The sequence below is a fragment of the Anoplopoma fimbria genome, chromosome 1, assembly GCF_027596085.1.
Source record: "Anoplopoma fimbria isolate UVic2021 breed Golden Eagle Sablefish chromosome 1, Afim_UVic_2022, whole genome shotgun sequence".
Lineage (NCBI taxonomy): Eukaryota > Metazoa > Chordata > Actinopteri > Perciformes > Anoplopomatidae > Anoplopoma > Anoplopoma fimbria.
The window spans coordinates 1,732,031-1,746,138 of NC_072449.1; the positions used below are offsets into that span (position 1 = coordinate 1,732,031).

The 14,108-nt window shown below is 40.2% G+C and overlaps 1 protein-coding gene across 3 annotated transcripts; it reads left to right on the top strand.

Moving 5' to 3' along the window:
• Positions 1-8,804: 8,804 nt before the first annotated feature.
• LOC129095084 (interleukin-15-like) lies at positions 8,805-14,108 on the top strand. 3 transcript variants are annotated; one of them, XM_054603468.1, is made up of 5 exons: positions 8,805-9,033; positions 9,177-9,597; positions 10,012-10,056; positions 10,854-10,997; positions 13,658-14,108. In XM_054603468.1, exons 2-5 carry the CDS (start codon positions 9,451-9,453, stop codon positions 13,772-13,774), a joined length of 453 nt encoding a protein of 150 aa, XP_054459443.1. In that variant the 5' UTR covers positions 8,805-9,033; positions 9,177-9,450; the 3' UTR covers positions 13,775-14,108. The 3 variants fall into 3 exon arrangements, with proteins under 3 accessions (XP_054459443.1, XP_054459435.1, XP_054459451.1); XM_054603460.1 differs by having other exon boundaries at positions 8,805-9,597; XM_054603476.1 differs by having other exon boundaries at positions 8,805-9,597; positions 10,857-10,997.

Genomic DNA, 14,108 nt, shown 5'->3' on the forward strand with positions numbered 1-14,108 from the left:
CTCTCCCCGCCTCCTATCGGCGTGTCGGTGAACGTTTGGACCAATAACGTTGCAGCACCTCAACCTAGAAACCCCAGATATACCTCCACCTCCTCCACCTCCTCCTCTCCTTCCTTTTCTTCCTCACTGGGCTCGCCAACACTGGAGAGCGCCTCTTTCTCCTCTTCTTCTTTGGTCCCGCTGCGTAGCTCCAGAGCCTCCTCTCCGTCTGCACCCTGTCCTCCTGCCACCTCCCAAACCCTCCGTCGGTCTCACTCCTCCAACATGGCCGACTGCCCCCCAGCCCCGTCAGGAGCAACCCCAGTATGGCGCGCCGCTCTTGGGCAGACAGCAGCGGCGGACGCAGGTCACTCGGTTACGGCGTTAGCGGCCGAGGCCTCTTCGACCAGCAGTCCTGTCCCACCAGTCCGAGGAGCGGGTGGTCCTCGTACGGCGGCTCGCCGTCCTGCCTCAGCCCTCGAGCCGGGGTTCGATCCCCGCTCTCTCCCAGCGGACTCACCCCGGGGTCGGGCGCCCACGGCGGGCAGCACTTCACCAGCGTGCCCTGGCCGGATGTACGAGAGCTGTCCAGCAAATATAATGGGAGCGATGGCCTCGATGACACCTCCTCCTCCTCCCCCCCCTCCTGTCTCCTCCCTCCCCCCACCCTCCTCCCCTCTCCGGTGTCATCAGACAGCCGGACGGAGTGGGGCGACCCGGAGCTACAGGAGGGGAGCTGTCGTAGCCAGCTGATCTGCGCCTACGTCGCCCGACCCTCCTCCTCATGCGTCCTTCTCTCCGCCTCCCCTCCACCTCCCACCTACCAGCACCACCACTACCAACCCACAGCCCCTCCCCCGCCCTCCATCCCTCCCCCCTTGCCCCCTAGAGCATCTCCTCTACCCTTTGCCCTTCCATCTCCTACCAAACCAGGGAACCAGAAGACCAGTTACGCCACAACGGTCAACCTCCAGATCGCAGGAAGTGGCCGAATCACCTCCTTCAGCACCGCGCAAGTCAGCTTGACCCAAACCCTGCAGGGTGGAGCTGGAGCACCAGGACCGGGACCAGGACCAGGACCGGGTCAGTCCACCCGGAGAATAAGCATCAACGGACTTTCACACATTCCTTCCACTCTTTCTCAGAACTGTAACAGGCTATGAAAGAAGAGGGAGGAGCCTTTCTCTTTACCGGCATTACGAGACAAGAAGAGCCAAAAGGAAAGAGTAGAGGTGGTTGTGTGACTGCTGGTTTCAGAGGACCAGAACTCCAGAACTTTTCCCTCTCACTTCATGAGTTCACCATGTTGAAAATGATCTAGAGGAACAAGTCCACATCTGAGGGACATGATGAATGTTGTCAAACCTTTTAAACACTGACTACGTTTACATGAACCACATAATCACTTTATATTCCTACAATGAAATTGAATATTCCACTAATATTCCGGTTTACATGCAGCTATGCATATCCAGAATCATGCATCATCCTAATCTTCATCACCAACACGTCTCCTAACACGTCGTCAATCACGTGTTCCGGCGGTGTTGTACCTGTTGGGCCGTGTAAACTCTTCATCCCTCTTTCATTCCTTCAAACACCTTCTCTAAAAGGTCGGCGTTGAGATATCTGTTCATATCCCAAAAAACCTGTTGATGTTCAAGTTCTTCATGGTGTTTATCAGTAGGTGTGTGTAGAATGATCAACATATCACACATGTTCAAATCTGAGAATGATCCATTGGGAATAAGAACCAATTCAGAATATTGTCAATAATAGTGGAATATGAGTGTGCATGTAAACGTGGTCAGTGATGCGTTCAGGGTCAGACATTAATGCAGATTTCGCATTGAATCTTCTGGAAAAGCTTTGTACCCCAGAATGGAAACTCAACCTGCACATGGATCGTATTTCTACATCTGGACTAATGACTTTAACGGGACTGATTTGAAAGATCCTAATATTGTAAAAAAAAAAAAAGATAAGATAAGATAATCTGTGATGAGGCAGGATGAGCAGCTGGAACCTGAATGTCCACAGCTGGATGTGATGGATTCTTGGATGTTGGATTCTCAAAGATCTGATTTCACTTCTTCATAGTTCAGTTTTTCAGCTCTGGACTCTTTCTGTGACGGAGAAACACAATGCTTAACAGAATGTTAAATCTGTAACTTTTATCATTTAATGAGGTGGAGAAGTTCTTTTTTTTGTGCTAATCCTGCAAACACGATGCGTTTAAGGTCGCGTGTTAAACCGGTGCTGTAATCAAACACAGCTACTTAATGTATTATTGTTATTGTTTGTTGTTTCTCTTTCTTCATGTCGGGCTTTCTGAGGCCAGTGTTTAAAGTCGGTGATACCTGTGGTTATTAATAATCTTTTATCGTTTTAACCATTTTATTCTTCTTTTATTTTATTGTTTATTTATGAAGTTAGTCTTTTTCTCTTTGGCACTTATTCTCCTTAAAGTGATTTGTGGGTATTTTTGCACAGAGTCTTCAGCTCTCTGGGTTTTCGTGCATCAAGTGAGTCTGAAACCGACGCGTCTGTTAAATTCTCCTCTGACTTCAGACCAGAACATTTCTGTGTTTAATGTTTGTTCCATCGTTGGTTTAAATCTCTTCTGTCGTCAGCGTCCTGAAGGAAACTTTTAGTTTGAGCTTCTCTGTGTTTTTAAAAGATGTAACAGAAAGTCAATCAGGTGGAAAATGAACTCTGCAAAGGATGAAAGAGGAAATACCGACTCTTTAACATGTTAGCAGTTGATGATTTGTTTATAAAATGCAATTTTCTTTTTTGTCAATAAAAACATTCTCAGATTATTTGAAAGTTATTAATGAAAATTATTAAATAAAAAATAATTAAATAATTCTAAAGAATAAAGCAGCTGAAAATAATCTTTCAAATGATTTACATTTAATTTTCCGAGACATTCAAAGAACCTGTTTGCTGGTGAAAGAAATCACAGTTCTGTACAGTTCAGCTCATAAATGATTCCAGTGATGGAAAATAAAGGAAGATTTAAGTGAAGGGAAGTATTTAAAAAATAAACTAGAGTTGAAGATGGAAATGTTTTTTTCTAAACTGAATTATTATTATTATTTAAAAATGCATTTTCCTCCCAATTCTTCTAAATTCAGGACAAATTCTTACATTTAAAAAAATAAAAAGATAATGCTCTAAAACTTGACTGTAAAATGTCACGAAACATGTGGAGATCAAAAATAAAGTGATAACTGATGAGAGGTTTCTGTCGGGACGCTGGGGACAAACTGGAGAGAACAAAATGTTTTTTGGGGAAACTGGTGAAAAAGGGAAATATTAACTGAATCTTCATCCAGTAACCCTCATAGAGTGAGATGTTCAGAAAATAAAGGTATGTGGTGCAAAAACTAAATGAAGTCTGCTTTAACTTTAACTTGTTGAACTGAACGTTTAGTGGTTTATTTTGTTGCATTACAGCCTGAAAACAAATCGATTTTATGTAAATAAATTACAATTAGTGAAGTGAAAGAAAAAGCTGAAAAGCCATATTTTACATATTTATACATCTTAGATGTATAATCACCTCTTTTGTTGTTCAGCTTCTAAATCAGATCCGGAGCCACGAATGTCTTTCAGATGTCACGTAATTAGTTAAATGAAGTCTAGCTGAGTGTGAAGACTTGAATCAGAGAGGAAACAGAGCAGACCGCCTGAAGGAGATTAAAGAGTCTGTAACACATTAAATCATGGAAGAAAAACACAAACATCACTGTCTTCTCTGGTCGGTTAGTATTTTGTTCTGGTGTCATCTTGTTTCCATATTGTTATATTGGGTTTAATGTTTCTCTTTTACAGCATGTGACATTTAGATGCACACTTTATTTACAAAGTCATTTTATTGTCACTAGAGCAGGGAGCCTCAACCAAATGCAGATTACTCCCATTTTACAACATAATAAAGAATCGACATTGTATGTGGAGGAGGGAGGAGGAGTTAAGGAGTCTCTCAGTCAGAGGAGAGAAGCTGCTCTGAAGTCTGTGAACAGCATGTAATGGGGAGGTTTTGTGTTTTAATATCAGGAGAAAAACTGGTTCTTTAAAGTGAAGTCAAAGCTTCATGTCTTAAAGCTGCATTCTCTCTCCTGTCCACCAGGGGGCGACTCCTCTGGTTGTATAGAAGTCTATGAGAAAATGACTCTACTTCTCTCTTGATTTATTCCCTCAGTAAACATTGTAAACATGAGTTTATGGTCTCAATCTCTAGTTTCAAGTCTTCTTCAATACAGCATGATGTTCATTTAGTAAATGATGCTCCATTTAGAGTCAAACAGACCATAAAGCAGGGGATGCTTTAGGGCGGGGCTACACACTGATTGACAGGTCCACACCAGAGACGTATACGGCGTCTCTACGTCACTCCTCCTCAGTCCATATATGGTCACTTCCTGTTCACTGGTTCCATAGAAAACAAGAGGGCGACGTCCAAATCGACAAACTCAAGGCTTCAAAACATCAACAAACCAATGAGAGACGTCACCATGACAACGTCCACTTCTCATAAACAGTCTTTGTCTAAACTCCTTTGAGCTCTTTGCAGGCGCCTCTTGTCATCAATATCACTGATGCTCATTAAATCGGTACCAATGATGGTTTTAATCTCCCATAACATTTGAACATCCCATAATAGTTTGTCATAATAGGAGTCGCAAAATGAATGGTAGCACCAGATCTGAATTAGGAGCTGTGAAAACATATCCACTTTTCAGTATTTGTCTTTGAGGAATTTTTAAAAACAAGTGTTCCTTCATTTTAAATCTTTTGATCTATTTTGTTCAATCAACAGAAAAACACCCAGTGGGTTAAAAGCTTTACAGCCTGTCCGCCCTCTTCAATCAGATAAACGTGTGTACACTTATCAGCAAGGTCACGCACTCGGCAGGTATTTGATCTTTGCAGGTGATTCAGCGACTCATTTTCAGTTTTGGTTTAAGCTCGACATGAAGACTTTGAACAGGACTTTACTTTCTACTGCGTTGTGAAGCTGTCCTTACGCTGGAGCTCCTTCAAGGTGAGAAGATCTTTACTCGTCTCTGTTTCCTCAGGTTTGACACAAAACACAAAACAAACAGATCTACAATTATTAAAGGCTTTTGATAAGTAAAGCCCAGTTAGTGAGGGAAAATATGGGGAGGGGGAAAAAAGTAAAACATTGCACAACAAGGGCATGATGGCAATCAGCCGCAGTATTATACTTATGTACTGTTTTGCAGTACTTGTACCAGAGTATTTTCCTCTTCTGCTACTTTATACTTCTCAAACCAAAGAGGTAAATATTATATAATACTTTTTACTGCTTTGTCTGATAACTTTAGTTACTTTACAGATTCTGATTATTGGTGCATCAATAAACATATTAAGAGGAATTAAAAAATAAAACTCAAAGTACTGCAAAAGTCAAGAAACATAAATACGGAATTAAAATGTTGGCCGTTGTCATCTTTGCAACGAGTAAACCCATTTCTGATCTCCGATTTCTGAAGAAAAGTCTAATCCTCTAATTTAATCCTCGTTCTTTTGTTACAATGGAGTCTTTTCTTCTTCTTCACGCTTCCCTTGATCTCAGGAGTTTCTCAGAATCTCGTAATGATGATTGACAGTTTCATAAAGCAAACAGACATGGAGTCTGTTCAGGAGTTTATTTATTATTTATTTATTATTGATTTTAACCTTTTGACACGTGGCTCCGACATGTTTCATTTTCTTATCAGAAACAAACAGGACATTGTAAAGACATTAGTTTTTTTATACTTCAATTATTACTTCTTAACCACTGTAATCCATTAACGCGTGCGTCAGGCTTCAGCTGCCCTGAGTAAATAAATAAAAGGTGCTAAAAGTCAACGGTTTCCACGTTTTGACCTTTGCATTAAATTACGTCTCGGTTCATTCGATTCATTTGTAGCAGAAATAATGCTGCTCTTTGTGTAAACATATCATTACAAGTACAAATATTTCTGAACCAGTTAATCCTACATTCATCCGTGACTGTTTGTGGCAGAATTCTATCTTCAAACGTGAACAAAAAAAACAAAACTATGACGGCTGTTAGGGAATTTATTAGAGAGTCTATCAGCTAACTGTGGTTTCAGATTAGATTACGTCTAATAAACATTTACGATGAGCTGATAAATCGTCGTTCTCTCTGTAATGATTCCGCTGTTTCTCTACTGGAAACGTTTTCTCAGCTTGATGTGAACTTTCAGCAGCTCATCTTCCAGGAATCTCTCTGCATGTTTGACTCAAAGGGAGAAACCTACGTTTTTGGAGAACTCTCTAGTGAAAGTGTGGTTTTCACTGTGGGAGTATCAATGCAGATGTTCTGTTTCTGTGTTCCTCGTAAAGTCAAACGCCGTTCAGACGTTGTGTTCTTCTACGTGCACTGGTTCTGATGGTGCAGTAACAAGTCAGAACCACAGAAGACGCTGTGGTGAGCGAATAACACAACATCATGGAGCAGTACTGGAGCCATTCATTACACCATGTAGTCTGAACTGACTGATATGTAAACATATTTAATATGCAACGCTCAGAGAATCTGATGTAAAAACAAAGCAGGACTTTCACCCAGGAGACCCGTCTTCATGTCCTTAACCATGTTGGTGACGTGTTTTCTGTACTTATGTTGCATTGTTTACGTTTTACTTAGTTTACATACTAATTTTGAGCCAAACCATGACGTTTACCGTAAACATAACTACGGCTGTTTAACGGTAACGACACATGAAAAAAATCATTAAATCTGTTATTATGACACATGAAATGTTATGATATGTCAATTTATCCTCATACTCTTGTGTTTTCCTTCAAAAGTTAATTTCCGCTCTTTACATCAAAACAGTATTTTCAAAATAAACATCTGTCCTCACAGGAAACTTCTTAGGTTGAAGAAAAGATCGTAGTTTGGGTTTGAATAACTACAGTGTCGAAAAGTTGTACGCAAGTTACGTGACAAATAATCGGCGGAACATACTGCGGCCCCTGTGTGAGTTTTTGCTTCCTTTAAACTTCATACTTCATGTTTACGTTGAGATACAAAATGGTTTCGTGGGTATTATTATTCGTAGGTATATCTAACATGTTAATATGTTAATATGCAACGCTCAGAGAAAGTGATTTCACGCAGGAGACCCGTGTTCATGTCCTTAGACGTTGTTTGTGACATAAAATGACATCTATCATGAAACATCTAAAATGTGTTTTCATTTCAACGTATCCTCATTCAACAGTTCTTATTATACCCTAAGAAAAGTTACTCCTCATTTTTTCGTGTGTTTTCCCACTAAAGTTCAAATCTCAATTTCAGCTTCAAATGTCAATTTCAGCTTTCAGATCGTCCTTTGGGTTTGAATAACTACTGAAGGATCGTACAGTAATACGCAGGTTACCTGAAAAAATAGATCAAACTCCGGTCTCCTTGGTCCTTGTGCTTGTTCTTGCTTTTGTTAAACTTCCTGGTTCATGTTTAAGTTGATGACATATGAACATAGACCAGTCTGAACCACATACATGTTAATATGCAACGCTTATTAGCAAATGATAAAGACTAAAAACTTCTGGTTGACGTGTCAAACAAACAGGACCTTCACCCAGGAGACCGGTGTTCATGTCGCACAGTGTTTTGTTAATCTGAAGTTATGTTAGTGACATGTTTTCGTACGGTACGTTGTTAACATTTTAATTATTTTACATACTTATTTTGAGCCCAACACGATGTTTAACTTAAACATAACTGCTGCTGTTTATGAATAATCAGCTTCTGTCCTTCAATAAGAACTCTGCCAACAGATAAAACAGTTATTTCAGACTCCAGATATTTTATTTACATGTGAAACAGTTTGTGTCACATGACAGAAGAATCCTGTTGAACTTGATGTAGAATGAGTTTGATTATTGATCTGTAAATATTGATTGAAGAGGTTTAAACTGTGATTAGTTCAGCTGATCATCAGTTCTAACTCTAGATCAACCTTCTGTTTCTATGTGAGTCTGAAGAAGAGCTCTGATAAAGTTAGCTCCAGCTTGTTCTCGGCTGCTTTTATTGTGAAACTATTGGCACTGAAACAGGAAGCTGTTCCTGTTTAAAGCTAAACTTCCAGCTGATTTCTTCTTATTCTTATTCAAGAGAATTGCTCAGTTTTCTCCTTCAGTTGGACCATTAAACAGTGTTTAGTTCTCCATCTACTAAACTAAATAACAGCTGTTAGTAAAGAGACTTGAGTGGACACGGCCCATTTATCTGGCAGGATCATTAAATGTGTTTAAATAGAGCATGTTTAACCTCCAAACGCCTCTTTTATAATGGCATTTACACACTCACACAGAATCTGAGGAATGTTTGTTGTTTATGGAGCTTCACTCGCTGCCTAAAATACATTCCAACCAAACTGCTCTCACTATTAAGTTTGGAGGGAAACACATTTTCTCAGTTTGAAACACATGTTTAATGCTGTTACAATGAAATGAGCAAAAAGAACATAAAAGACTTCAAAGGACTCGTGCAACGTTCATACTAAACTCAACTCACAGTAACATGTGATTCCACTGCAGTAACATTTCACAATGACAGGTCTGTCCTTGAAAAGGTCAAATACTCCAGAAAAAGGAGGAGGAGATATGAAAAACGTCTGAGAAAAAAGAGAACTGAGTGTGACACATTGAACTCCCTGGAGCCAAATGAGGAGGAGGAGGAGGAGGAGGAGGAGGAGGAGGAGGAGGAGGAATGGGAGGAGTGAGAAAGTGAAAACAGGAGGGTAGGAGAGAGGAGAGTGACAGAAGGGAGACGAAGAGGAGTGAGGATCTCTGGTGAAGGAACAATTTTGATTTCAACCTCGTTGGAGACCAACGTGGCGGGAAATTCTTCTCCTCCTTGGTGATCCACAGTTCCTCCTCTTCTCCTTCTTCTCCTCCTCTTCCTCTCCTTCTTCTCCTCCTCTGGGTCCACAGTTCAGGGACTGAAGAGACAAATCACCACCAAGAACAGAAAAGCTTCCGTTTCTTTGATGGGATTTGGTTTGTGCAGCTTTTTTTATTTTTTTATCTTGTGGCAGTCTTCTCCTCCTGTGGACCTTCTGGAGGATTAACTGAAGGATTTTTGTGAATCAAGAATTCATTTTGTTCCTTTTTTTGTCCCGACTCTGTTCTCTGTCGTCCAGCTGCGTCTTTGCTCGTGGGCTCCTCGGCAGTCTCTGGAGGCTGAAGAAGCTGCAGAGGGTTTTTCCTCAGCTGGTCTGGGATTTCCTGCAGGATTACAGGAAGACTTTGCGTGTTGCTCACAGGAAACTTTCTCAAACATGGACTTCTGTTTCTGGATCTGGACTCTCCGGCCGAGCCGACAGACCCCCGGAGGCTGCTGATCGGGATGCTGCAGCGGAGCGAGCCGCCAGCGGATGAAGTGAGGATGGTTGTGATGGTTGTGATGGTTGTGCCATGCTGAGAGGGAGGTTATCTCCGGCCTCTCTGTATCTGTGCCTCGTCTGTCTGCTCGGCCTGCCAACGCAACCCGCCGCCAAACCCTGCAGAACCGAGGATCTCCTCACAAGGCTCAACAAAACCATCATTAACACCACCCTGCAGGTAATCAATATCTAATATCTTCTCAGGTTTTTAATAACTGCTGAGATTGGGTGGATTTGTAATTCTGTCGTTGAGATGTTTCTGACAGAAATCTCTTGTCAAGTTGAAACTTGTTGTGCTTCACATGATCGATGACGTTTAGTCTCTTATCTTAAAAAGATGCATGAATAAATCTTACAGTGCTGGAATCTCTACAATCTCTTAAGGGCTGGAAAACATTTACAGTAGGGTGGTGTATTATCAGCAACATGTATACACTTATACATTTATATATATATGTTTATATGTGGAGAACACAAGATATGAACTAGTATTTTGTCTGCAGAAGAATGAAAAAGAATGAATGTGTGATAACCATGAAACTTGAATCAGCTGGTAGAACGTTAAACATGTGACTCTTCTCTTCTTCCTCAGGACTTGACAAGCAGACTGTACACACCTACCCGCGAAGACTTCCAGGTACGAGCTCCTTCTGACCTCTGACCTCTGACGCTCAAATGTCCGTTAACTGTTCCAGCATGCATCTGACCTTTGGCCTCTCTCAGTGGTTCACATTTTTACACAAATACAGAAGCTGACAAAGAGACAACCCGTTAATAAATCACACATTATTAATCCACTTTTTTATTTTTGACAACCATGTTCCCTACAAATAACATTTATATAAAACTAATTCACAAGAATAAAATGATTTTGTTATAGTTATAGTGATATTTTTATCAATATAATGCAGGAGATGAGATGAGAACTTTATTAGTAGTGAACTGACGTTTGAGATGCTCTTGTTGTTAAAAGGTTAAAAGTACTCGCGTTACTTTTAATAACAAATTAATTATGAAATAATTTATTATAAAATGTATTAAATATTGTGTTCAAGCCGTTTATTACAAAATGAAGTTAAAATGTAGAACATTTTGTTGAGGTATTATATACACCTGTCTCTTTCTCTCACCCGTCTCTCTCTCTCTCACCTGTCTCTCTCTCTCACCTGTCTCTCTCTCTCTCACCTGTCTCTCTCTCTCTCACCTGTCTCTCTCTCTCACCTGTCTCTCTCTCTCTCACCTCTCTCTCTCACCTGTCTCTCTCTCTCTCACCTGTCTCTCTCTCTCACCTGTCTCTCTCTCTCTCACCTGTCTCTCTCTCTCTCACCTGTCTCTCTCTCTCACCTGTCTCTCTCTGTGACCTTTGTCTCTGTCTCTCTCTCATTCTTGTGAATGAACCGTTTGTGATTCTGATCTCTGTCTCCGTCTCTCCAGCAGAAATGTCCCCGCTCCACCCTCAGATGTTTATCTGCAGAGATACATGTCCTGTTTGAAGAGTGGAAGACCATTACTGTTCAGGCTCCCGGTGAACTCAGAATGAAATCCATGCTTGAAAAACTACAGCTTTATTTCAGCGAGGTGAGGAGGAATGCTGGCATGAATATTTAAATAACGTTTTTATTTTGTCACGTTTTAAGAAATAGGCCAACTCCAGAGTTTATTTACATTTGAATCATGTTTGGGAATTTTAAACATTATATCCAACCCCCTCTTGTGATTTATTGTCCAGAAGCATTGCACAAAGTGCAGCTAAATGAAATCACAGACGCTAGAAATACTTAAAGATCCAAAAATAACATTATATTTAGTTGTGGTTTATATCTAATACAGCAGCCTGTAGCTGGTACAGATTTAATAGGGTGTTACCAGTCAACTCATGTGACAGATAAGATTCAGAATTTATCCACAGCACCAGATGGATTGTAATTTTATATAATTTGGCCTAATAGGAGCATATCAAGAAGAAAAAGAAACGGGATCTAGTATTGAACCCTGTGGGACACCTCAGAAAATGGAAAATAAAAGATGGCTGAATGATTTCAATGTGTTGACATACTGAAATCCTTGAAAATGCTTCAGAAATACATAGTTTCACCAGTAATTTCCTAAAACAGCTGGTCACTGCAGTTTTTATCAAACAGGAGGAAATAGTGGATTTGTTGGGGACTATTTTAAGCGGCGGATTAATCCACATTTGGCGCTCTAGTGAGCATTTGTGGCAGCAGGACGGTCATCATTGATGTGTTTTTAATAGTTTCATAATAAACAAATAATTAGAAATGCCAGACGCTCATTACTCCAGCTTTTCAATTGTGAGGAATTTCCACTGTTTGCTGAACAAAACAAGACATTTGAAGACATCAACTTGGGCTTCAGGAACATTTTCCACAGTTTTTTACATTTTATAGACTAAAACGTTGATTAAGAAATGTTTCAGCAGAATAAACAGAACAAATATAATGGCTAGTTGGAGCCTGACATTGATTGTAACCAAGCGTAGGAAATGACAAATATCTCTTGTCTATTTACTGTCCTTCAATTCTAGAGATTTTTCGGGGGGGGAATATTATCTGTAAATAAAAATATTACCTGCTAAATGGGTTGTGAGCTACTTCTGTCATGCAGCATCAGAAAACAACGGTCCAATCAGAGCTGAGTGTGTAAAATGCTAAACAAGCCACAAAGCTACAGATTCAGGAGGGAGAAGTTGAAGTACAAACAGTTGGACTCTGTTGTTGGGGAAACTCTTGCTGTAACAGAGGAAGAGAACCAGATGAGAACCAGATGTTGTTAACTCTGGAGATCTGGGTTTGTGAGAACAATGTTTTAAAATTAGTGAATTTCTTGGCATTTTGTCCTCCACTTTTGGCCAAAGACCTGGTTTGGATTACGATGTAATCTGGAATATTTGACTGAGAACTACAAAAACTGCAACATCCTCATGCCTGCTGCAGGAAAACAAAGCTTTATACTGTTTGACCCTGACCACCTGTTTTAGTGATGACATACATTTGCACTGATGCCGACATAACTAGAGATTTAGACAGAAGCTCTGCAGGCCCAGACTCTGTTTTCAGAAATTGATCATCAGAACCGAGAGGCATATTTTCTAAATGAAAGAATACGGGAAAGCGAATCCCTCTGAGACGATTTACCCTGAAGCTCTCGTCTCACACTCATGTGTCCAACCCTCGTGTGCCAAGAAGCTGCATGTCACAACTGGTAAAAGCAGCTACATCCAAGACAATAAAAAGCATAGTAGTAGCAGAAGAATGCTCCAAACAAATCCAAAACTATCTGTTTGTAAGATCAGGAGGAATGTTAAACATTCTCTATTTGTGTTGTTGAAGGCTCATGTGGGGAGGCTTAAAGGCAGAATGTAAAAATCCATATATAACAATCTGTATATTGTATTATATTTGTTTTATACATTGTTATACGGGCATTGGACAGATTTACAGAAGGCCCCTCAACCTCTCATATCGTAACAAGACGCACAGACTTTATATCTGTTTAGGCTGTATTTGTTGTTGTTTGTGTCGTTACGTATCTCTCTGTGGTTGTGTGTCTCTTTGTCGTCTCTTTGTAGTCGTTTTGTGTCTCTTTGTCGTCGTTTTGTGTCTCTTTGTAGTCATTTTGTGTCTCTTTGTAGTCATTTTGTGTCTCTTTGTAGTCATTTTGTGTCTATTTGTCGTCGTTTTGTGTCTCTTTGTAGTCATTTTGTGTCTCTTTGTAGTCATTTTGTGTCTATTTGTCGTTGTTCTGTGTCTTTGTACATTTGAATCATGTTTGGGAATTTTAAACATCATATCCAACCCCCTCTTGTGATTTATTGTCCAGAAGCATTGCACAAAGTGCAGCTAAATGAAATCACAGACGCTAGAAATACTTAAAGATCCAAAAATAACATTATATTTAGCTGTGGTTTATATCTAATACAGCAGCCTGTAGCTGGTACAGATTTAATAGGGTGTTACCAGTCAACTCATGTGACAGATAAGATTCAGAAAAAAAGTCCAGCTGTAGGGTGATCATTAATCTAATAGCGGAAGAGGGAGGACCTAGAATAGAGCCCTGCGCCACTCCGACATTACAACATCATGTTCTTGTGGTCCGTGGTTGTGAAAGTTTATGATTTATTCTAAACAGAGCTGCTCCAACTGCTCTTTAGGTCTTGTTTGTGTCACCAAGTTTGTTTGACCAATAATATATCTTTGTTTTTTTGTTCACCTCCACAGAAGGAGCCAATGTGTCGCAAGTGTGAACTCCTCCAAGAGAAAAATGCAGAAGAGTTCCTCAAACAACTTCACGAAATTATTCAAATGGCTAACATGATTTGCAGCAAGGACTTTTAAAAAGACACTCTATTATAAGTTTTCCTCGTCATGAACTTTTCATATCACCTGGGCACAGGTGTTGCATTTTCTGAACATTTTTTAGTTCAGGTGGGTGAAGAGAGAACTTTCAGGGCAGAAAAACATGGAGGTGGAATCTCTGTGATCAACTGCAGGATCAAATGAGATCCAAGTCAAGATTGGACAAATAGACAGAAGCCTGGATAAGAAAACTACAACTGGAACATTAGAGTGTGATGAATAACCTGTACATTCTTATGTCAACATGCTATGAAACACATCCTCTTTATCTCTTAGTTTTCTTGATGAAACAAAAAGTGTCAACAAATAAACA

Bases quoted from the DNA above. Each gene is read 5' to 3' on its own strand.
- LOC129095084 (XM_054603460.1), top strand. From the start codon at position 9,451: ATGCTGAGAGGGAGGTTATCTCCGGCCTCTCTGTATCTGTGCCTCGTC. The intron at 10,057-10,853 runs GTACGAGCTCCT...CCGTCTCTCCAG, and splicing joins CTACCCGCGAAGACTTCCAG to CAGAAATGTCCCCGCTCCAC. The intron at 10,998-13,657 runs GTGAGGAGGAAT...TCACCTCCACAG, and splicing joins TACAGCTTTATTTCAGCGAG to AAGGAGCCAATGTGTCGCAA.